This window comes from Microtus oregoni, unplaced genomic scaffold (genome assembly GCF_018167655.1).
Source record: "Microtus oregoni isolate MIOR12 unplaced genomic scaffold, Mior012 000037F_ref0000500, whole genome shotgun sequence".
Lineage (NCBI taxonomy): Eukaryota > Metazoa > Chordata > Mammalia > Rodentia > Cricetidae > Microtus > Microtus oregoni.
In genome coordinates, this window is record NW_024543096.1 from 16,584,721 (window position 1) to 16,607,326 (window position 22,606).

General features: G+C 35.9%; 1 protein-coding gene across 5 annotated transcripts in view; it reads left to right on the forward strand.

Annotated features, from left to right (window-relative positions):
* Positions 1–3,816: 3,816 nt before the first annotated feature.
* Positions 3,817–22,606, forward strand: part of Slc4a10 (solute carrier family 4 member 10) — a 228,877-nt gene continuing 210,087 nt past the window's right edge. For 3 of the 5 annotated variants that reach the window (XM_041631599.1, XM_041631600.1, XM_041631601.1), the window contains exon 1: positions 3,818–4,039. In XM_041631599.1, coding sequence (XP_041487533.1) covers positions 3,992–4,039 — 48 coding nt within the window. In that variant the 5' untranslated portion in view covers positions 3,818–3,991. Of the gene's footprint in view, positions 4,040–22,606 lie in introns of all 5 variants that reach the window. The other 2 variants (XM_041631596.1, XM_041631597.1) reach the window with 1 other exon arrangement.

The following is a 22,606-nucleotide window of genomic DNA, read 5'->3' on the forward strand; positions in this document are numbered from 1 at the left end:
ATCAGTATTGTTAGTAATTTCTAAAATTCAGTGTTTCTTCAAATACAAATAATATTAGATGGTCTCTTATGCAAGATAAACACTGTATTAACGTGAATGTCTTATTTCCAGATCTTAAAATAGTGAAAGGAGGTAGAAGCTGAGAGTACATTACATTCAGGATGAACTGTACACTTGGGAGATGAGATGAAATTGAGCTCAGCAGGAGTCTCAGATGCAGGGCGTATCAAGGAAGGAAGCACACCATTGGTGGCTATGTCTCTTTCCTGACCAACAAATGGAATGATCAGGACATGGAAAGCTAGAGATGAGGGTGACTCTTTTGGTCAGTGCTTTCTGTAATTCCTCTCTGTGCAATTGAACTCTGTCCAATCTCTACTTTCATTCATTCTTCAGAGAGGAAAATTCCACTTAAATATTGTTGGATATGACAGCAAAACTGCACGAATGAGCACAGCACCTTTGACATAGTAGGGCTGACGGACTGAAAATAAGACTGCTGTCACATTTTTGTAGGGTTCATAGAACGTTAATTTACTTTCTTTGTTGAACTCAATCATACAGTTTTTAATATGATGTTTCAAATTCTGGCTGTTAGATTGTTCCAATAGATTCTTATTAGATTTCTAGTCAAGATGAACCTATTTTTAATCATCTATCCCAGTGGTTCTTAACCTTCCTAATGCTGTGACCCTTTAATGTAGTTCCTCATGTTGTGGTGACCCCAACCATAAATTACTGTTATAAACAGTAAAGTATATATCTGATATGAAGAATATCTGATATGCTACCAACAAGTTGAGAACTACTGATCTAGACCCAAGAAAACTTTATGGTGGAGAAAAAGCTTTGGACTGGGAATTATACAGAATTCACTTTGGAACAATTTTCAAAAAGGAAACCGCCAGACAATTCATCTTCTGAACTCTACTAAGGATACACAGATAAGATGCTCTCATGCAAGCGAGAGTGCTCACCCCTAGAGCCAGGACCCAGAGGCAGGATAGCCCACATAGAAACAAACACGACTGGAAAAAAAGTCAATGAACTGATTCCTAATGATACCATGCTATACTCACAGATTGGTACCTAGCCCAGCTGTCATCAGAGAGGCTTCATCCAGCAACTGATGGAAACAGATGCAGAAACCCACAACCAAACATTAGGCAGAACTTGAGGTATCTGGTGGAAGGGGAAGGATTGTAGGAGTCAGTGGGGTCAAGGACACCACAAGAAAACCCACAGCACCAGCTAACCCTGTCTCACAGGGCCTGGCCTGAATCAACAACCAGGGAGCCTGCGGGGTGGGGGCTGACCTAAGCCCTCTGTATATATGTTACAGTTCTGTAATTTAGTCTTCTTGTGGGACTCCTAACAGTGGGTGCAGGGGCTGTCTCTGACTCTGTTACCTGCTTCTGGGACCTGCTGGATAGCCTTGTTCAACCTCAGTAGGAGAGGAGGTGCCTAGTCTCACTACAGCTTGACAGCTGGCTATCCATGGGATAGCCTCCATTTTTTGCAGATAATCAGAAGAGGAGGAATGAATAGGGTGCAGGGGCGGGGGGTAGGGACTGGGAGGAGAGGAGGGAGAGGAAACTTGTTGGGATATAAAAACAAACAAACAAAATAAAAGATGTTCTTATGCATTTCAGAGTTACTAATCCAATTTGGAGTTTCTCTTCTCTTCTATTTCTCTTTACCACCAGAGCTTAAAAACCAATGACACTGAGCTAGATTTTTTTTTGTCTTCTTAGTAAAAATTCCATTAACTAGTGGTGAATGTTTTCTTCCTGACTGTTATCAGTTTTATATCTAGTTTATTATCAGTTTTATATATATTTACCTCTTTCACTCGGAGTTGGTTAGGGTATTGATTGATCCACTATCACAGGTTTTAGATGTTAACTTTAAGATATTTTATGAAGTAGAGATAGTAGATTAAATGAGGGTAATTAATATTCTTTCTCTTCTTTCATTTTGACAGGCAAGCATTTGATGTTTTTGATCAGCAATGTACAGAAATATGGGATTTCTTATTAATATTATTGTTTTATAGTTTGTGTGTATTTGTGGAGGGCAGAGTACAGTTGCAGGAATCTGTTCTCTCTTTCAATGATGTGTGCTCTGGAAAGTAAGTAAGGTCATGAGGCTTTTCCCGCTGAGCCATCTTACGGAGCCTGAACCTTAGTAGCAGGTCTGATGAGTCCTGTTACCCTGGTACTTTTAGTAGAGTAAGCACCCACGCAATGGTTGTTGCAGCCAAACATGCCCATAGTTTATTAGTACATATTACAGAAAAATGCTGACTAATAAGAATTTAAATATAATTTTGCTTTTATTTTTCCACTGGGAGTTAAGTCAGACTTTTCTTAGTAATATTTAAATTAATTTAGAAAACGTATAATTTGGGTGAATTAGGACTGCTTACTTGAATAAAAATAAATGTTTTAAAGAAATTTTTATTATTTTATTCAAATAAATTACTTCTGATGGCTGGCTATGGTTATTTGTATAGTTAGGGATATTTACCACGCATTTGTTGTATGAAGGCAAGTTGAATTTTTAGACAAGTATCTTGTGATTTAATTCCATTGTATAATCTAAATATCCTCTGAAAAAAGCAGTTGTTCATGTCATTACGGTCTAAGCACTAATATTTTCCAATAAAGCAGTAAAAGGTTATTGTAAGAATTGTATTGAAGATGAAGGCAGTAAAAGTGATATATACGTCCACCTGTGATCAGCGATACGTAAACTTTAGTGTATTATAAATATTATTTTATATAAATTCCTACCAATTTAATCTTATAAAAGCAGGTGACTTTTTAAGTTGACAATGAACTATAGTCATAATTTTCAGTCATCCTCTTTAACTCCTGAATGATCTTTATTTTTATTTATTTTTGACTTTCATTTTCTTAATCTGAAGTCCAGTGATATATGGATTTCATCACTTAAAATAGATACAACCAGGAACAGTGCTGGCTCACATCGGTGATCCCAGCACTTAGGAGACAGAGACAGGAAGCCAATTAACTCAAGGATAGCCTTTTCTACTTACTGAGACTCTCAACATTCTAAGAGATGGGGATGTAGCCCAGTGGTAGAGGATTTGCCTAGCACACCCAAAAGCTCCAGCTTTGACTCCACATTCAGAAAAATAGATCCCACAATTAATTTCGGGGAGCATGTATGAAGCCACTCAATGACCATCACCAACTCCTTCCCTCTAATGATAGTCTTTGACTCCATTAACTAATTAAGGCAAAGGCATATATGTGTAGGTTGCTCATCAGATCTGCTATCTTTTCATTGTGCTTTGATATCAAAATATTTTCTGTCCCTCTCTTTTTTGAGAGACAAATTTTAGAAACATTTTTATCATATTTTAAATAGTGTATGGTTTACCAACGTTTCACACAATTTAAACATTGAAAAATTTGTCTTACTAATTTAATGATAACTTAAAATTTTAAATTAGTGAATAGTTGAAGCTCACTGACATAGTTATGAGGTCATATCTCATCAAACATCATTTAATGATGCGTTGGCATCACCATGTTTGAACTGTTATTTCCTATGGGATTCTGGAAAGCAGTGAGTGCTTCAAGGTGTCAAAATCAGACTGAGCTGGTAGAGGCCAGCATGAACTCATTTGTGTAAGAGAAGTTAGCCTCTCAGGCAAAATTCGTAATGCCCTTTGCACCTGTAGTGTTGTCGGCTGTACTTTATACAAGTATCCAGGTGTGGGTAGTGATTCAGGGCTTTGGGGATCGCTCTTACTGGCCCAAGGATCCGAGGCAGTCCGTGCAAAACCTGGCCAGCAGCCCGAGTGAGTAGGAGCCATGTGACTGTCGTGAGCTGGAGTGTGCAGTTGCCTCCTGCTTCAGAGCTACCTGATCCGAATACTAAGCTGAGCGAGTGCCGGGCTGAGTGTAAGACACTGAAGACACCGCAGAGCAAGGTGCTTTTACCAGAGGTGTTACAGAACATGGACATTAAAGACCAGGGAGCCCAAATGGAGCCACTGCTGCCTACGGTAAGAGACAACCTGCTGTCAGATAGCTTAACCGCTTTGCCGCAGAACCTGTCAGGCAAGTGGCGCGCGGCTAGGTGCGGGGAGAGTGTACTTTTGGGGTGGTAGATAGCTCCCACAACATATGGACAGGGTCTCCTCCCATCTCCGGAGACTGAAATGCTTAAAGCACAGAGCACATGCTCCCCCCTCCACCTTCTCAATATGGATGCAGCATGGTGATGAAATGTCTCATATTTGTTGCAGTTTGCAGAAATGGTTTTCACAGCAGGGCCAGTATCTTTCTCCCTGTCTGTTATTGTTGATCGTTGATCGTTTCTCAGGCTTTGCCGTGCTGGCTCAAGCCCCTGCAAAGAAGTCCCTCTTTATCCTCTGGTACATTTCTTCTCCGTTCATCCTCAGTGAGGTGAGGGCAGATGCTGCTATTGCAGCTCTAGAGACTTAGTCTCCGTAGAAAGCAGGGGGAAAGGACTCTCTCTCTCTCTCTCTCTCTCTCTCTCTCTCTCTCTCTCTCATTCAGAGAGAGAGGGGGGGTCAGTATTTTTCTCAAGGGGAAATGTATCACAGTTCTTGAACGTGGAAGGTATACGTTTTGTTGGGGGGGGGCAGGCATAATATTAACATTTAAGTGTCAGAAAGGTTGCTAAGCTGTCATTTGGAATTAGCCCATCTGTTTATCTCTGGGTCCTTTAGCCGCCTGCTTAGATTTAATTTTTGGAGTGATTGATTTGCCTGTCTTCTACACAATCCCTCTGTCTGGCACACAGACTTCGGATTTAAGGCAAGGGCAGTGTGGAGGAGGGTGCGGGTCAGCATTTACTTGATGAAGCAGAGATGCCAAACGTTAGTTCCTAGCCTTCTATCATCGTGATCACGGTTCAGAACAGCAGAAATCTCCGCAGGACCAAACCACATAAGCAGCTGTTTTTTAGCTGTTCGGTTGTGACACACCTTGCAGACTAGAACGGCCACAAACTGTCTATTTCCAAATCCATACCCATCCTTCGAACGCAGAGCTAAACGATGTCGTAGGAGGATAGAGCAATTTCTGGGCCACTGATTTAGGGCCTTTGGCTCCAGTCGGACTCTAATGCTGAAAAAAGATACGGGTTTGCTTCCTGCATCAGCTGTGGCTACTGAGCATGCCCAGTGCTCCCCAGGACGCCAGGTTTGGATAGGGAGGGAGCAGAGAGGTGGGAAGAACAGAACCTAAATTAAGGGCAAGGACAGTGTCAGAGAGGGGCGAAAAAAGTATGTCAGTTAGCCTGCCGGCATAAAACTAGAGCTAGTGTGTGTGTGTGCGTCTGTTCGAAAAAACTGAGTAAAAGATTTGTGTACACCCTTAATTTGAATAGATACAAAAATGATGGTTTTGTGATACTCAGAATAAACAGTGTTGATGATACCAGGATTCACTGGTCTATGAACGACAGGGAGGAACTACCCACAGAAATTACAGGATAGAGAATCAGGAAAGATTAAACTAGAGGGAAAAATCCCTTTTATGTCAGGGGGGTTGGTGGGGGCTGGGACTTGTCCTAGAAAAGCAGGCTGAGACCAGTTTGGCATGGCTTATGGATTGTCACTTGGTGGGGGCAGTTAAAGGATTTAAGATCAAATGAGGATTATCTGGAGGAATTTAGAAATGGATGACTTTGCTAGGCTATATAGGCAACTGGTCTGTGGCTTAAATGAGCAAGGGACATAAAAGTTTGGCTAGTAAAGAGGCTCTACAATATTTGGCAGAGAAATTTAACGGCCACATTTAAAAGTTTGCGTTTCATAGGTACTGATGGCTGGTATAGAATAGCTTTACACTAATGTAATGCAGAATAATGTAAGCAATATGTCATAAATATATAAGCCTAAGATTTTAGGAAGATTGGTGAATTTTTGGCCAGATTTTACATTTGTATAGTTTTCAACTTCTCCAATTATTTTGATATAAAAGGTCATATGTATTTACTGAAGCAGATTTCATCATCTTTATTTTAAAGATAATAAATTGAGGCACATGAAGTCTAAATAAAATGTTGACAATTTTACATAGTAAGAATGCTAAGACCAGAATATAGATTTAAAATTCCTTTAAAAAAATCACCCAATATTTTTGACTTAGACTTTTAATTAGGCTTAGTACAATCAGTTTCTGGACTCTTTATATATAAATACATAAAGAGAAAGCAATAGTTTTGGAGTTTATTTTAGAAAATTTATCAAGTAACTTTGCAAACAATTATATGAGGGGCAATCTGATAAAATTATTTAGGAACATTCTGTGCCAGGGCCTGACACCGCTATTTATTTTTTTTCTCTAACCTTGCAACACTTAGGTCTTACATTCCACAGCTGAAAAATGGGAAGGCGATGATATATACCTTTTAGTTCAATCTACTTGTGCTCACTCATTTATTTCTCTGTGTGTAGGGGATCACTTTGCCTGCCATGGCACATACGTGAAGGTCAGAGGACAATGTTAGTGTCAGTTCTCTCCTCTCATCATGAGCCCTTGAGAGTGAATGAACTCAGGTCCTTCAGGTTGGCAGCAGGCACCTTTACCAACTGATTTGCCCCAGTGGTCCAAGGCCACATTTTAAATGTAGTTGGATCATATTGGAATGGATGGTGGAATTTAGCATCTTTTTTTGTGTTTATTTACATTTTCCAAGTGTCGAACTTTATTGTGTTATTTGTGGAAGTTATGAGAAAAATCTTCTATAAAATTATATTAGGGAATAGAAAAAGTTAGAAAAATAGAACATGGATTAGCTACATAATATTTTTATCTAATTGGAATCATAATCTAAATTAAAATTTTAATTTGAGAACTTGATTGGAGGTTCTAGCAGGTCAGTGCAGCTACTTGTATACCCTTGACCCAAGACTTGTCCTCCTCTATTTGGGGACCATATAATTTTAATTTAAAACAAAATTATTGTATTACATATTACAACACAAGAAGATGTAGTATAAGATATAAATACTAATTTTTACTTGAAAAGCTACTCTAGAAAGTTGAACTATACAAATAAATATACACATAGGGCGTTAAGATTGTGAGGATGGGTGGGAAAATCTAAAATATACATGTATTAAATTTATGGTAACATTTTAGAGGTCAGATTAAGGAAGTGGGATAGTTTAAAATGTAAAGGAAAAATCTGGGCCATAAATCTAAATATAATCATAAGACTTGGTTATTTATTTATGATATCATTTTAGTTTGACCTTTGATAATGGTAACTTCAGAAATCAAAACTGTACCTACACTGACAGAAGTAGATTACAATGTCCTGAGTGCTAATGAAGAAATGTGACACTTCTAACATTTGTGCCCAAAGAAACCTAAACTCCATTTTTCTCATGTCTTATAAGGTATAAGGCCATTTGGTTTTTGGAGTGATGCCTCTGTCTGTCTATGCGATAAATAAAGGTTTTAATAATAAAGTTTATAATATCCTGAAGTATCTTCCCTACATTTTTTTACAGTCCTTCTGAGTTTTCAAGTCTTTCTACCCTAAGGTCTTTGATCCATCTTGAATTAATTTTGGGGGGTTTTTAGACAGAGAGATATAGATCTAAATTCATTAATCTAACCTCACTCTCACTTCATTCTCCATGCAAATATCTAGTTTGCCAAACTCCATTTGTTAATAAGCTGGGTTTATTTTTTTCCTGTAATATATTTAATGTATTTTTTTGCACCTTCATAAATAATAAGATGGATTTAGCACTATGGGTTTTTTTTTTGTGTGTGTCTTCTACCCTGCCCTATTAAACTACATGTCTTCTTTTGTGCCAGTGGCATCTTACTCTTGTCATGATGGTCTCTGTAGTATGATTCAAGTTCAGATTCTGGGACTCTCCAGCATTGCACTTTATGCTCAGGGTTTGTTTGACTTTTGGAGTGGGTCTCATGATTTATTTTTCTGTCTTTATTTATGAAGAGTTCCATAGTTTTGATGGAAATTGTATTGAATCTATAGGTAGGTTTTAATAATAAAGCAATTTCAACAATATTAATTCTGAATAGGTTTTATATTTTTAGAGCAGTTTGTGTTAATAATAATACTGAGTAGACGATGCAGATGTTTTTCCACATATCCTTTTCTTGTCCACATACATAACCACTTCTGTTAGCAATGTTACCCACCAGAGTGGTACATTTTGTTATAGTTGATGAATGTGTATTGACACTCCTCCATTAGTGATGGGATTTTTGCTCCCACCTTTTTGCCTCTGTGCTGGGATTTTGTCTGACTTGACCTTACTCATATCTTGTTCATGTTTTTACTATTATTATCTAAATAGTTGCTGACAATTCCTGGGTCATCTAGATTTTTTTCTTCTTTCCTAGTGGTTTTATAGTTTTGTGTTTTTTAAATTTCTGAGTAATCTTCAGTTAATTTTTTTCTGAAGTATGTAAAGTATATGTTGAAATTTAATGTTTTTCTGTATATAGATATCTAGATGTTTCAGAGTTTTGTTGAAAAGATTATCTTTTATCTAGATTGTATTGCCTTACTCTTTCATTAAAGATTGGGCATAATAAAGCCCAGATGTCTGTGGGTCTCTTTCTAGTACCTCTTTTTCTGCTCTCTCAAGGTACTTAATATATTTCTGTAGCTTTATTGTCAGTCTTGATGTTGGACACTCTCAGTTCTTTAGATTTGTTTCTCGTTTTCAAAAGAAATCTTCAGAGGATTATTTTTTTTCTCTACAAAAACAGAGAATCAATTTACTGATACCTACAAAATGATTTGTTCATTTTCTTTTGATTATATTGAATCTGAAGATCAGATTTGGAAGAATATATGTGTAGCAAGCGCTCTTGTCAGACTATCTTTGGGCCGCCAGCCCGCAAATAACATGGAGACTTATTATTAATATGAACGCTTGGCCTTAGCATTGTTTTTTTCTAATTAGCTCTCATAACTTAATTAACCTGTTTCTATCACTCTACATTCTATCATGTAACTTGATTGCCAGTTACCTCTTCTTAGTATGGCACATCCGACTAGCTCCAAGTCTGCTGGCGAAATCCTATGCCTTGATTTCTCCTCCCAGCTTCTCTCTCTCTGCCAGGAAGTCCGGCCTATACCTCCTGTCTAGCTATTGGCCATTCAGCTTTTTATTACACCAATCACAACTTTACATCTTCACACAGTGCACAAAGAACCCCAACAGAGATGTTTAGAAAATACTGAGTTTTCCTTCTCAATGGACATGGCGTTTCTCCATTCTTAATTTATTCAGTCATTTGATTTATTTTGTCAGTTTTTTCTCTTCCTTAAATGGATCTTATATATATCTTATTAAATTTATACCTAAGTATTTTTGGTATCAATATAGATGTTAATATGTTTTAAGTTTCAGTTGTATCTGTTTAGTGCTGACACTGACAGTAATTAATTTTTGTATATATCTTATATCTTGCACTTTGCTTTACATATTATCTTTAGAAGGAATTTTTGGTGATTATTTAGGATTTTCTACATAAACAATTATTTTATTTCCAAATAAAGAAAAATTTATTTCTTCCTTTCCAATCTATATTTCTCTCTTTCTTTTACTTTTATGTTATTGTATTTACAGCAGTGTTGAAATAATAGGAGTGAGAGGAGATATCCTTGCCATGTTCCTGATCTAAATTGAAAAGCTATGAGTATCTCATCATTAAGCATGATATTGGCTGTCAGATATTGTAGTTGCTCTTTGTTAACTTGAGAAAGTTAATCTTTGTCCTTGAATTTTTAGCTTGAAAAGGAGTTGGATTTATTTTAAAGACCCCTTAAAGTTCATAAGAGATGTCGGTCTGTAATGTCTTTCCTTCCCTCTCCCCCTCTGTCTTCCTTTTTTTTTCTCTCTTCTTCCCTACCTTATCCTTTCCTTTCCTTTTTTTTTTAAACAAATGTATTTGTTTAGTTTTACTATTAGGGCAATGCTATCCTCACAAAACTGACCCTATTTTGTTTTCTTGTAGATGTTGTATAATGTATTCCTAACAGTTTATTTGAATTTGCCAGGGATACTTTGGTGCTTTTTGTTGTGGAATCATTGATAAAACTTAATATATTTTTATATTTTTTGTCTTTTGGTAAGAGTACTGTAGAAATAAACTAGAATCTAGAGTCTAAATTAGTCCCTCATTTTTTGAGATAGGGTCTCATTATATAGCACTGGATGGCCTTCAGCTCTCTATATAGACCAGGATGGCCTGAGAGACCCTATCTCCTGAGTGCTTGGACTAGAGGCACATGCCACCATCCCCAGCAGACTAGTTTCTTGATTTACAAATGATGAACCTGAAATTGAAAGACATAAGGAAATATATTTAAGGACATGATGGTTCTGATAGTTAATAGTGAGAGCTGAGTCTATTATCTGAATCTTTGATTCCATTCTTGTCGTGCTTTATATTATTACATAGTTCCCGACTTAACACAGTGCCACTATCTGAATGTCACATTGAAATGGTATTTAGGCAAACTTTATGAAGCAATATTACGTATTATTTTAGGCTGATAGGCACAAACACCTCAATCCTCATGGTAGTCTTGAAATGTTAATACGTTCTGTCTTCATAGATGAGACTTCAAGCAATGAAAGACAAGGGACTTACCCAGTTTCACATAAATGAGTACTTAGCTAGAGTTGGAAAATATTTCATCTAATTAAAAAATAATTACATCCCTTCATAGCTAATTAAAGATTCTAAGAGCTAGAAGGTAGAGAAAACTTTACACAAGTCCTCTGTAATTTGTGCTGCTCATACATTTCTGGTGTGGGCTGCCTTTAGTTCCTCATCTGTGCGCTAAACTTTGGGATTACTTCTTCCCTTTATGCTGGGATTTTGTTTGCCTTGAAAGAAATTTTGAGTTGGACCGGAAAATGTTTTAAAACAAGATTAGATTACGGTGACAGTTGCATCACTTGAGGAATATTACTTTAACTAGGCAAAGATGTTACAGTTGTTTATGCTGCGGAATATTACTTTAACTGTGTAAAGGTGTGTTACATTTGTTTCACCTTGTTTGCCTAAGGCCCCTGATAGGTTTAATAAAAAGCTGAATGGCCACTACCTAGCCAGACAGATACATGAAGAAGCAGGAAAGTAAGACATACAGCCCTGAGGTAAAAGGTAGATAAAGAGAAACAGGTTAAATTAAGTTAAAAGAGCCATAAATGAGCCAAAGCTATTTCCAAGTCACGATATGGGAGCTGAGTGGAGACCCAGAAGAAAAAGTCTGTTATAATTGCTCTATAAATTTACTAACAATCTTCTATGAATTGCATACTTAGGTGATATATATTATACACAAGATTTGGGGAATACCTAATATTTCTCCCCGCTCAATTTTATATGCTTTTACATGCGCTGAAAATCTCAAGAGTGAAGTGCTTTAATAGGAATTTTCATCAAGATTCACAGTTATAAATCAGCCATTGTGCTGCATGAGTTTTATGCTAGCACTTGGGAGGCAGAAAGAAGGAGGATCTCTGTGAGTTTGTGGCCAGCCTGGTCTACAGAGTGAGTTCCAGGACAGCTAGAGCTACATAGGGAGACACTTTCTCAAACAACAAAAAAAGAACTACAGATAAAATAGTAATATTTTTTATACTGTAAATATTTTATAATAATATTTGCTTTTAATATAGTGAGGACTATAGTTTTATCAATATGTATAGAACATAAAAAACTTAAGAATAATTTACAAGAAAGGAAATGTGATTTTTATTAGTCTTAACTTGATTTTGCCTGTTTATTTATACAAGTTAATGATTACCTCTTGTTAATTTTACTTTAAAACTTTTTATTTATTTCTCAAAAGTTATATCGGTTCAAATTATGTGAATAAAGATTTGTCTTTAGTTGTCTTGGATAAAGTCTGCATAAGAGAACACCCTACATTGCTTGGATTGTCACACTTTCAAGAATGTAAGATTTTAAAGTAACATTGTCAAAGAGTTTTATGTTTGGCTGAACACTTAGTTGGAACCAAGTAAAGTAACAAGTCCAAGATCTAGTCAAAGTAATAAGCAATGAACATTTATTACATGCACTGGGTATGTTTAGAAGTTTCGTCATAATCCATGTTCCCCTTTAGGGATATGTGTTATATGAGACCCTCCAATGTTAGTAGGCATCTGCCTAGGGGTGAAGGAAAGGATAATAGCCCCTCAAAAGGTGACAGTACTTTAGCATTCATATGATAATTCATCTTAAAATAAATTATGCTTGTAAGTACTTAAAGTTTAAAATTATCCTATAAATTCAGGAAATGTGTGCAAAATTCAGCTATTGAACCTAAGGTTTATACCTTGTAGTATGAGTTAATTTCTTGTGCAAGTTTGTGCCATTTTTTTTGGTTTACATATAATGGAACTAACTAGATATATTAATTAAGATTCTTTATGCATGAGATCCAGGATCAGATTCAAGATACATAAAAGTCAATAAAGGCTATAAAACATAGTGACAGTTTAGTGTACTTTGTTTAGACTGAGTGAATCCATTTGAGACTGGCTAGATTTTACTGAGATGTTCTTCATCCTGAGTAGCTCAAATTTGTTTTTTAACACCTTTAAACAATTGACTCAGGATTCTAAAAATCAAACAACATAAGTTTTTCTTTATGCTTTGTTTTTATTAGTTTGACTTATTGCATCACAAATAAATGGAAGACATTCTAATTAAAAGCAGAAAGCATCATGCTAAATTCATATTTTCCACATTATTATTCTCAACAGTGTGAAAATTTTCATGGTTATACATAAAAATAAAATTTATTCTTTCCTACTCTATTAGTTGATTAGAAAAAAACTATGTATGAATCAAAAGAAACTTAAGAATATATTTTAATATGTCTATATTAGTTAGTCTATGTTTTGGAATTAGCCCTACTAAAATTGTTCTGAAACCAGTTGATAAATGATTTATTTATTACTTTTAAGTTAAGTTAATTGCTTTTAAAATTTTACAAAATAATACCACACTTTTAAATTTTAAATAATTTTAAAATTGAATATAATTTTTATATAATATATTCAGTTCATGGTTTCCCCTCTCACATTTCTTTCCAGATCCTTCCTAATGCTCCATCCATCCAACTCCATGTACTCTCTAGCTCTCCTTATAAAACAAGCTTTGCCTCCCTTGATATTTGGTGAATATAATTCTATTTCTCTTTCTTTGGGCACTCTTTCCTTCTCCCTAGTCTCTTAATCTATACCTAACTCTTGTAGTTCTACAGATTGTAGCATGCCTATTGAAGGCTTAAAAGCTGAACTCTACATGTGAGAGAATAATGTATTTGTCTTTTTGCATATGAGTTATCCTCACTTAGGATATTTTTTATAATGAATACCACAGATATTTTATTTTTCATATATAAACAATTACTCATGGAGAGCTTAGCTATTGAGATATAAAAGCATTTCATAGTCCTTAAAATTCTTCCTTACATGGAGTTTTTATCTGTATTGTGTCTTGAATTTTAATTATCTTTGCTAGGAAGAGTTCTTTGACAACATACTTTTAAAGAAATTTCTTCATTTATTCATAGCTCTATAATAGGTACTATTCTTGTGAGATTGTCATATCTTTTATTCTGAGATTTCTTAGAGAACGTATTTGAAAAACCTAACTTTTCTTTTTCTGGAATGGTTATAAAGATGTTCTTAATGACAGATTGTTCACAAAATTTCTTGTGGGAACCCTCTCATTAAAGAGAAATCTAGTTCCTCATATTTAACTCTGAAACTAGGTCATTCATCAGATATCCTTCTAGCTACACAGGTAGCATCATTTGTGTGATCAATGTGTTCATTAGTGTCACAAGTCTGCACAGAATTAAACATATTGATTTCAGGTGTTTCAGTCTTCCAAGGCAATTGTGAAGGTATATATTTATTTTAATGTCCAAACTGTAAGAGGGTAAACATAAAGAACTTGAAGTATTGATAATGAAGATGACATGCCCAAATCAATGTCCCACTCATAATTTATGCATGCAAATGTAGAAATAAATATAACTTTTCAATGTTATGTTGATGAAAATGTTAGAACATTTAGTACAAAATAATTCTTATGTGTTCAAGTGGAAATGGTTACCCCAATTTGTACCTAAATTTAAAACCAGGTAAGAATGTACAAAATCCTATTTTTAGTAACAGACTGCTATTAGAAGATGGAGGCACAGCATAGTTAAGTAGTGTGGGTTTTGTGTATGTTTTCTTACAAAATAAAAAAAAAACAGGCTTTTTTAGATAAAAGCAAAAATAGTCATGTGGTGTGGGAAGTCCTTCTGTATATGTGTTGCTTTTACTGATTAATAAATAAAACTATTTCAGCCAGTGGCTTAGCAGAGTAGAGCTAGAGGGGAAAATTATCTGAATGCTTAGAGAAAGAAGGTGGAGTTGAAGAGAAGCCACATAGCTGCCACTAGAGACAGCCACATGGTAATCTTGCCAGTAGGCCATGAGCCTTCTTGTGGTAAAATATAAAATAATGGAAATGGGTTAATTTAAGGTGTAAGAGCTAGCTAACAATATGCTTAAGGTATTGGCCAACCAATATTACAAATAATCTAGTTTCTCAGTGATTATTTCATGGTCTGGGAAGCCGGTAATGAAGAAATGGCCTCCTACTACATTAATATGTTTTTAAATTCACAGTTTTTAATCTTTAAAATACTTTGTCCCGTTGGTTTATTTGGTCAAAAATTGAGTATAGGGAGTTTCTTTTTCTGCTTTTTATATGTTGCAAATCTTTCTGTCATTCAGTTGTCACGTAGATCAGGCAGGTTGGGTGAAGGGAGTGAGTGTGGACTGCCTTTTTTCTACTGTACTTGCTGCAGCATTCTAGAACTAACTCTGCCTAGCAGCATGATAGCTGTTTTATACAAGTTTTTTCCAGGTTCTTCAACAGTAGTGCAGCACATACACGATTTTATTTCTGCTTCTACCCACTGAGAAATAATTAGGACAAACAATCTTATTGTACAGATATAGAAGTTCAGTTATCTGACCATGATCTAACAAGTTAGTGGCAAAGTCATTCGATAAGATGTCTTGACTCAGAATTTTGCTAACTTTTTGCTGCTTCTCTTAAATGATGAAATATTGTGTTTCCCTCAGTTGAGGGTAAAACTATTCTTTTATTTTTTAATTAATTAATTTTTCAATTTTACATCCCACCTGCAGTTTCCCCTCCCTCCTTTCATCCCAGTCCCTCTCAGAGCCACACTCCTGACTCTGATCTCACCCCTCCATCCATTCCTCCTCCGTTTCTGTTTAGGAAAGGATCGGTATCCCATGAATATTAACAAAATATGACTCATCAAAGAAATGTGAATCAAAATGACTCTGAGAGTTCATGTTATACATATCAGAATGGCTAAGATAAAAAACCCAAGTGACAGATTATGCTGGAGAGGATGTGGAGCAAGGGAAACTCTCTTTCATTGCTGGTGGGAGTGAAAACTTGTACAGTCACTTTGAAAATTATTGTGGCTGTTTCTCAGAAAACTGGGAATCAATCCACCTATTCCACTCTTGGACGTATACTCAAAGGATGCTCCATCATACCACAAGAACAGTTACTCAATTCTATTCATAGAATCTTTGTTGTATCCAGAACCCAGGGAAAAAAAACTATCCTTTCTAAAGATGGGGGGTCTCATGTGATTATTTACTCATTAACTTACTCATTATGAAAATATTTTTGGAAATACACCGTGCATGTTTCAGTGTGCCAAGAATTTGAATTCCATTTTTGTGTAGAAGTTAGGTGATTTCTTGTTCAGAACATTAAAGGAGTTAATGTGATGTTTATTGAAGTTCTTTTATTACTAAAACTTGAGTAATTGATAAATACTACTAAAACATTCTTTAAAGGCAAGAATTTTCTTCAAATACTTTAGAAAGTATGTCTATATATACACATATATTTCTACAGATAAATCATATATATACATGCTCTCAATTTACTCAGGAGATCTTGTCTTTTTCTACTTCTCATGTAGATTAGATCCATGAATGTCTCTCTTAGGATCCTCATTGTTGTCTAGGTTCTCTGGGATTGTGATTTGTATTCTGATTTTCTTTGTTTTATGTCTTAAAACCACTTATGAGTGAGTACATGTGATTATTGTCTTTCTGGGTTGGGGTTACCTCACTCAATATGATGCTTTCTAGCTCCATCCATTTGCCTTCAAATTTCAAGATGACATTATATTTTTTCTGCTGTATAGTACTCCATGGTGTAAATGTAAACATTTTCCTTATCCATTCTTCGGTCGAGGGGTATTTAGGTTGTTTCCAGGTTCTGGCTATGACAACCAATGCTGCTATGAACATAGTTGAGCACATGTCCTTGTGGCACGGTTGAGCATCCTTTGAATATATACCCAAAAGTGGTATTGCTGGGTCTTGAGAAAGGTTGTTTTCTAATTTTCTGAGAAATCGCCATACTGATATCCAAAGGGGCTGTACCAGCTTGCCCTCCCACCAGCAATGCAGGAGTGTTCCCTTTACCCCATATCCTCTCCAGCTTAAGCTGTCATCAGTGTTTTTGATCTTAGCCATTCTTACAGGTTTTAAGATAAAATCTCAGAGTTTTTTGGTTAGAGTTACTTTGAGATGTTTTATGATATTTGTGGCTATTGTGAAGGGTGGAGGTCCTGCTTAATAACTTCTAGATGGAAAAATCTTTAAATATAATTGTCTTGTTTGTTGTCAAATGATTGTACTGCTTTGTTCTTTCTCTTAAACACCATAGTCCCATTTACACTTTAATAAATTTTAATGTCATCACAATACCTGTCTTCAGCAGAAGTAACTATTTTTCTAATGCTTATATTGAGAGGAAATTAGTTTGAGATAGTTTAAGAGAAAGGACTTTTTGAAATCCTTTAAGTTTTATTCATCGTGGTACTTCTGTGTGTTGTGTACTCATGATGGGATGAATGAGTAGGGGCCAAATAGAACATACACAGAAAAGATTAATAAGTGATATTAATTGGATGAAACTTAGTAGGGAGGCATCTAGTCTTCGCTGAAATAAATAGCATTTTAAAATATTTTCCAAACCATTCATCTTTTAAAAACATTCTATTTGCCTTCTTCCTTCTTTCCTTCCCTTCCTCTCTCTCTCTATAACCCTTCCTACCTACCTCCCTTCCACCACCCTCGCTCTTTCCTTTCTTTTTGGTTTAGAAAAATTACTGAAGTACGATATTTTAATCTTATGTTACATTAATTTGTATATCCCAGATACCTGAAATTGCCAGGTCCAAGTATCAAAGCAGAGTAATCTTAGTCTTTATAGGGATAAATTAAGTAATGGTTAAGAAATCCACAGTGGAGGAGCACTGGGCTGAGCTCCCAATGTCTAGTCAAAGGGAGGGAGGAGCGATGATATGAGCAAATGGGTCAAGACTATGATGGGGAAACCCACTGAAACTGCTTACCTGAACTAATGGGAGCTCGCTGATTCTGGAATGGCAGGAGAACCAGCATAGAGCCAAGCTTGACCATGTGGGTAACAGTTGTATGGCTGAGGCAGTCTGTGGGGTCACTAGCAGTGGGACAAGGATTTATCCCTAGTGCTTGAACTGGCTTTTTGGAGCCCATTCTCTTTGGAGGAATATCTTGTTCAGCCTAGATATTATGCGGAGGTCCTTAGACCTGCCTCAAAGTGATGTGATAAGTTTTGTTGACTCCCCATGGGAAACCTTACTCTATCTGAGGAGTGGATGTTGTATGGGGTGGGTGAGAAGGTGGAGGGAGCAGGAGGAGGAAAAGGAGTGGGAACTTGGATTGGTGGTTAAAATTTAAAAAGATTGTTTTTTAAAAATAAATAAAAAATAAAAATAAAAAAAGAGCTCTGAAAGAGGAGTTAGAAGAAAATAATGTAGAAGGAAAAAATAGGAGAAAGAAATATTTATAAAAGCTATGGGTAGAACAAGAATTAGCAAAAGTATCATAGCTGAAGTTTGCAGGAAACTAAAGAGGAACCAAATGACAAAGGCCAAGGATTATATCAGTAGATTTTCCAGGTGACGATATACTCATTTCACGTACTTTCTTTGGGATTACAAACAAGCAAACATCATCTGCACTGTGAATAAATAGTATAGACACATCTATGCATTGTCTTAGTGTAGGAATGTTGTTTCATCACTTAGAGGACAGCTGCAGTCAGAATTACTCATTTGTTTCCTTTCTTTCAAAAATTTTCTGGTCTTGGTTTGCATGTGAAGTATTGTATAGTGCTGTGTAAATAAAAGATTTGGAGTCAGAATACCAATAATCTAGTATCCCATTTTCTTTTGAGATAGATTCCACTATGCCACGCTGGCTTTGAACTCACAGATCTCCCTGCCTCTGCCTCCCCTCCCAGTTGCTGGGTTTTAAAGGTGGGAACCAGGGCACTCACATCATAAAAGAGTCTTAGTGAGGAATCCTCACATAGCCCGAGCTTGTATTTGTGGAAGATTCCTGAGTGTCATGTGGTGTTGGAAGAGTCCTCTCATTTTGGGCAGTTATTATTCTCTAGGTCAAGAACTATACAACACAGGAGAAAACTAGATGCGGGCAAGCAGGCAGAATGGTGCACTTAATCCTCTCTGCTGTTTACTGCGAATGGCTTGTGACCAACTGTGACTTACCTGTAAATATGGACTATCACCAGAAACTTTAAACCATGAAAACCCTTTCCTCCCCCATATTGCTTTTTGTCAGGGTATTCTTATCATAGCTAAACAAGTGTAACTGTAACACCACAGAGAGACAAGTGAAACTTTTGGTACGTTTTTATAACCTTAAGTAGAGATATCGGTATTACTACCTTATAATATTGTTCTAGGATAAGGTGAAATACTTCAATGATTAAAAAAATAAAAGGTAAGCTTTTATTTCATGAAATGTGCACAAAAAGCAATATAGTGTTGCAGGGAGGCCTGCTTGTTGGTTACCGACTGCCCAGAACCGAAATAATGACACAGAAACTGTATTAATTAAATCACTGTTTGGCCCATTAGCTATAACTTCTTGTTGGCTAACTCTTACATCTTAATTTAACTTATTTCTATTAATCTGTGTATCACCACGAGGTCGTAGCCTACCAGCAAAGTTCAGCACATCTCCAGCGGCTCCATGGTGTCTCTCTCTGCCCTTCTTTCTCCCAGCATTTAGTTCTGTCTTCCCTGCCTATCTTAGTTCTGTCATGCCGTAGGTCCAAAGCAGTTTATTTATTAATGGTAACCATAGCATACAGGGGGAACTCCCACATCAATATGGTATAAATACTTCTTGTAAAGTTCTCCAGTGCTAGGAAACTAAGCCTAGTGCTCTGAACACTCCTGTAAAGTACTCCAGCACCGAGGTACAGCCCCAGGCTGTGATCTTTTGAGGGAGGATCATACATGTTCTAACACTGAAGTACAGTTCCAGGCCGTGAAACTTTGAGGGAGGACCATACTATGTAGTCTAAGAAGGCTTTCAAATTGCAGTTCTTTTGCCTTAGCCTCCTGAGTACTGAGGTTATAGGTATGCATCCCTACTGTGAGCTGGTATAGATTCTCAGTGTATATAAGGGTAAATCTTGGCAATTCATTTTCTCTTTGGTGTCTTTACCTAGTCTATATGATAATGGGTTTCTTATTCATAAAATAAAGATCTAATGACTCCACTTACAGAGTAATTGGAATTAAATATGTTACTATATGTGGATAGGCTTTTGTACACAGTATAGAATGTTTCTTTCTGATAATGTTAGTCCTATGTTTACTCATGGTAACATTTAAAGATCTACTTTATAATGACTGATCAATTTGTGGGACTCAATTATTTTTACTTACAATATCTGCCTCACTTGCATGATACTGCCCTTATTTTATGTTCTTATAGCATATATGTCTGTTTCAGTCAATAAATGCTAACTTCTAAAGAACAGAAATCCATCAAACTAGTTTTATATTCTCTATCATGCGGAAGTAATAGGAAGTTTGTCAATATGACCCAGTTAAAACTATTCCTGAGCATCTACTCAGAGGACTCTATATCCTATTACAGAGATATTTGCTCACCCACACTAATTGCTTCTTCATTCACAATAGCTAGGAAATTAAATTAGCCTAGGTGTCCATCAAGTAATTAATGAGTAATGAAAATGTAGTACACACACATAACAGAATTCTGGTCTTCTGTAAAGAAATATGGAATTATGAAAAAAAAATCAAGTAAACATATGAAATTGGAAATAGTTCTAGGGAGAGATGTCAAGCCAGATCCCAAAAGATAAATGTCACATTTTCTCTCTCTTACATGGGTACTAGCTTCAAATCTGTAGCTTTGTGTGTATAAATTGGAGTACCTATAGAAGTCATGAAACTAGGAAACTAGAAAGGGGCCATTGGTGCAGAGAGGCTGAAGGGAGGGGAGACTGTGGAACACAAGTGCTATGAAGGGATAAAAGGAATAATGGGAGGGAGATTTAAATGGGAAGGGCAATGGGAGAAAAAGGGGGAGGAAGGAGTATGGGGAGGGATAATTAAAACTAAGATGTTTGAAAAAGTCATATAGAAACCTACTATTTCAGAAGCTTCTATATATTTATTAAATATATGGATAAACAAAATATGTACAAATATGTACAAGTTTGAATGAATTTCCTCTATATAGGGGGTAATGCCTCCCTTAAATGTCATAGGCTGTCCAAAAAAATAAGGTTCAGCCCTCGGTGTGTAATATCTCCCTACTATTGTTAGTGGACTAGTGTAGTTGTCAAATAGGTCCCACTCCTCAAACAATGCAGTTTATTTTATTGCCATTGCTCTTGGTTGCGTACCAGAACCTGGTGAGTCACAGGATATGAAGTAATCAAATTGGTCAATTCTCCCTACTCTCTTGCTTTCACAGGCCTGCTTATGCTGGGAATGAAATGCTTTCAAATCAGTTGTGTTGATAGTTGCACAGTCCTGTGATCATGTTAGTGAACAATGTATCATGTGTTTTAAATGGGTGGATTGTATGATCTGTGATATTTATTGCAATAAAACTGTTAGCATATGAAACTGCCTGGAATTCTAGTATTTTGATACAGCTAAATTATTGTCTGCTCTCCTTACTTATTTTGTTCTGGCCTTTCTATTTTGGTCATGTTTGACTTGCAAAAGCATGAGCTTCTCAAAATGAAAAATGCAATCATCTGTTCATGAAGTTTCAGTAGACACTAGTAGATGAATGTTAGAGCATCATTGTGTCTTGTACTTTTACCATATTTTGCCAAAGCAACATGGTATCCTGTTGGTTGAAAGTGAAGGACAAAAGTACATTGTGTATTCATTAAATAACAAGGTCCTGTTTCCTCTTGTGTTAAATTTAGACATAAGGCTTTATTATCTGAGTAAGCCTTAGGAACAGGTCATATACTGTCAATGTAAAACCATAGCCTTAACAATTTTAAACTTGTATCATATAATTTTCTTTTCCCACTGCTGCTCATTAAGGCTTTTCAATTTAATTTGTTCTTCTTGTACTGTAATGTTAATGTCATAGAGAGGCAAGCTAAGAATAACGTTTAATGACAGTGTTGATGAATGGAAGTCTTGCTTTGGACTACATTAAATGTAGAAATCTTTAGTACAGTCTGAAACTTGTTTTGTTTTTGAACATACATCATGGAATTTTACCATATGATATTTTCTTCCAAAAATATATAGCGTTTGCCCTTTGGTAAAGCTTACCTCTGAATATGAGGAATTCATTAATATGCCTAGGCATTTACCAGTTCCACTTTGTGTTATAAACTGAATTACTCAAACTGCATGATTAATTGATTTGTCCAAAAATTGGGCTGTCAGTAAAGTAATGAAACTTTATCTGTCAGGAGCAAAGTACATTTTTCATTAAAGAAAAAAGAATATTTCATTGCACTGTAACTTCAGGCAATGGAATTTTAGTTAAACTTGCAGTATTTATAAAGCAAACATGGAACCATGATATCTGATACTGAAAATGTTTAAATACTGTTTATTTATTATGTGTATGTACTCGTGCATGCATTTGTATGTTTGTGGGTATGGGTCAGAGGATAACTTGGAGTTGGTTGTTTTCTTTTCACCCTGTGGGTTTTGGGGAACAATCCCAGGTGACCAGGTGCAGAAGCAAGCACCTTATCACTAAGCCATCTTGATGGCCCCCTGATACTTTAAGAGTAAAAATTATAGTTTTAGATGATAATACACTTCATAGAGATATTATTTTCAAGTAAATACTATCATAACTCTATGGACTCTTAAGTTTATGCATATTTCTTTGATCTAAATATTCTTGTTCTAAGTGATGTGTACACTCTAGTCATAATTGCTTGAAACTCTAAAGCAAGCAAACAAAAACTGACCAAGGCTTTTTTTTTGTTATTTATCACTTGGCTATATTTTCTTAAATTGATTCACAGATCTTTTTTATTCAGCAAAAAGATATTGCTGAAGAATTTATTTTTAAAAAATGGTCCAGAGCAACAATATTTTTTTATCACTTGGCTATATTTTCTTAAATTGATTC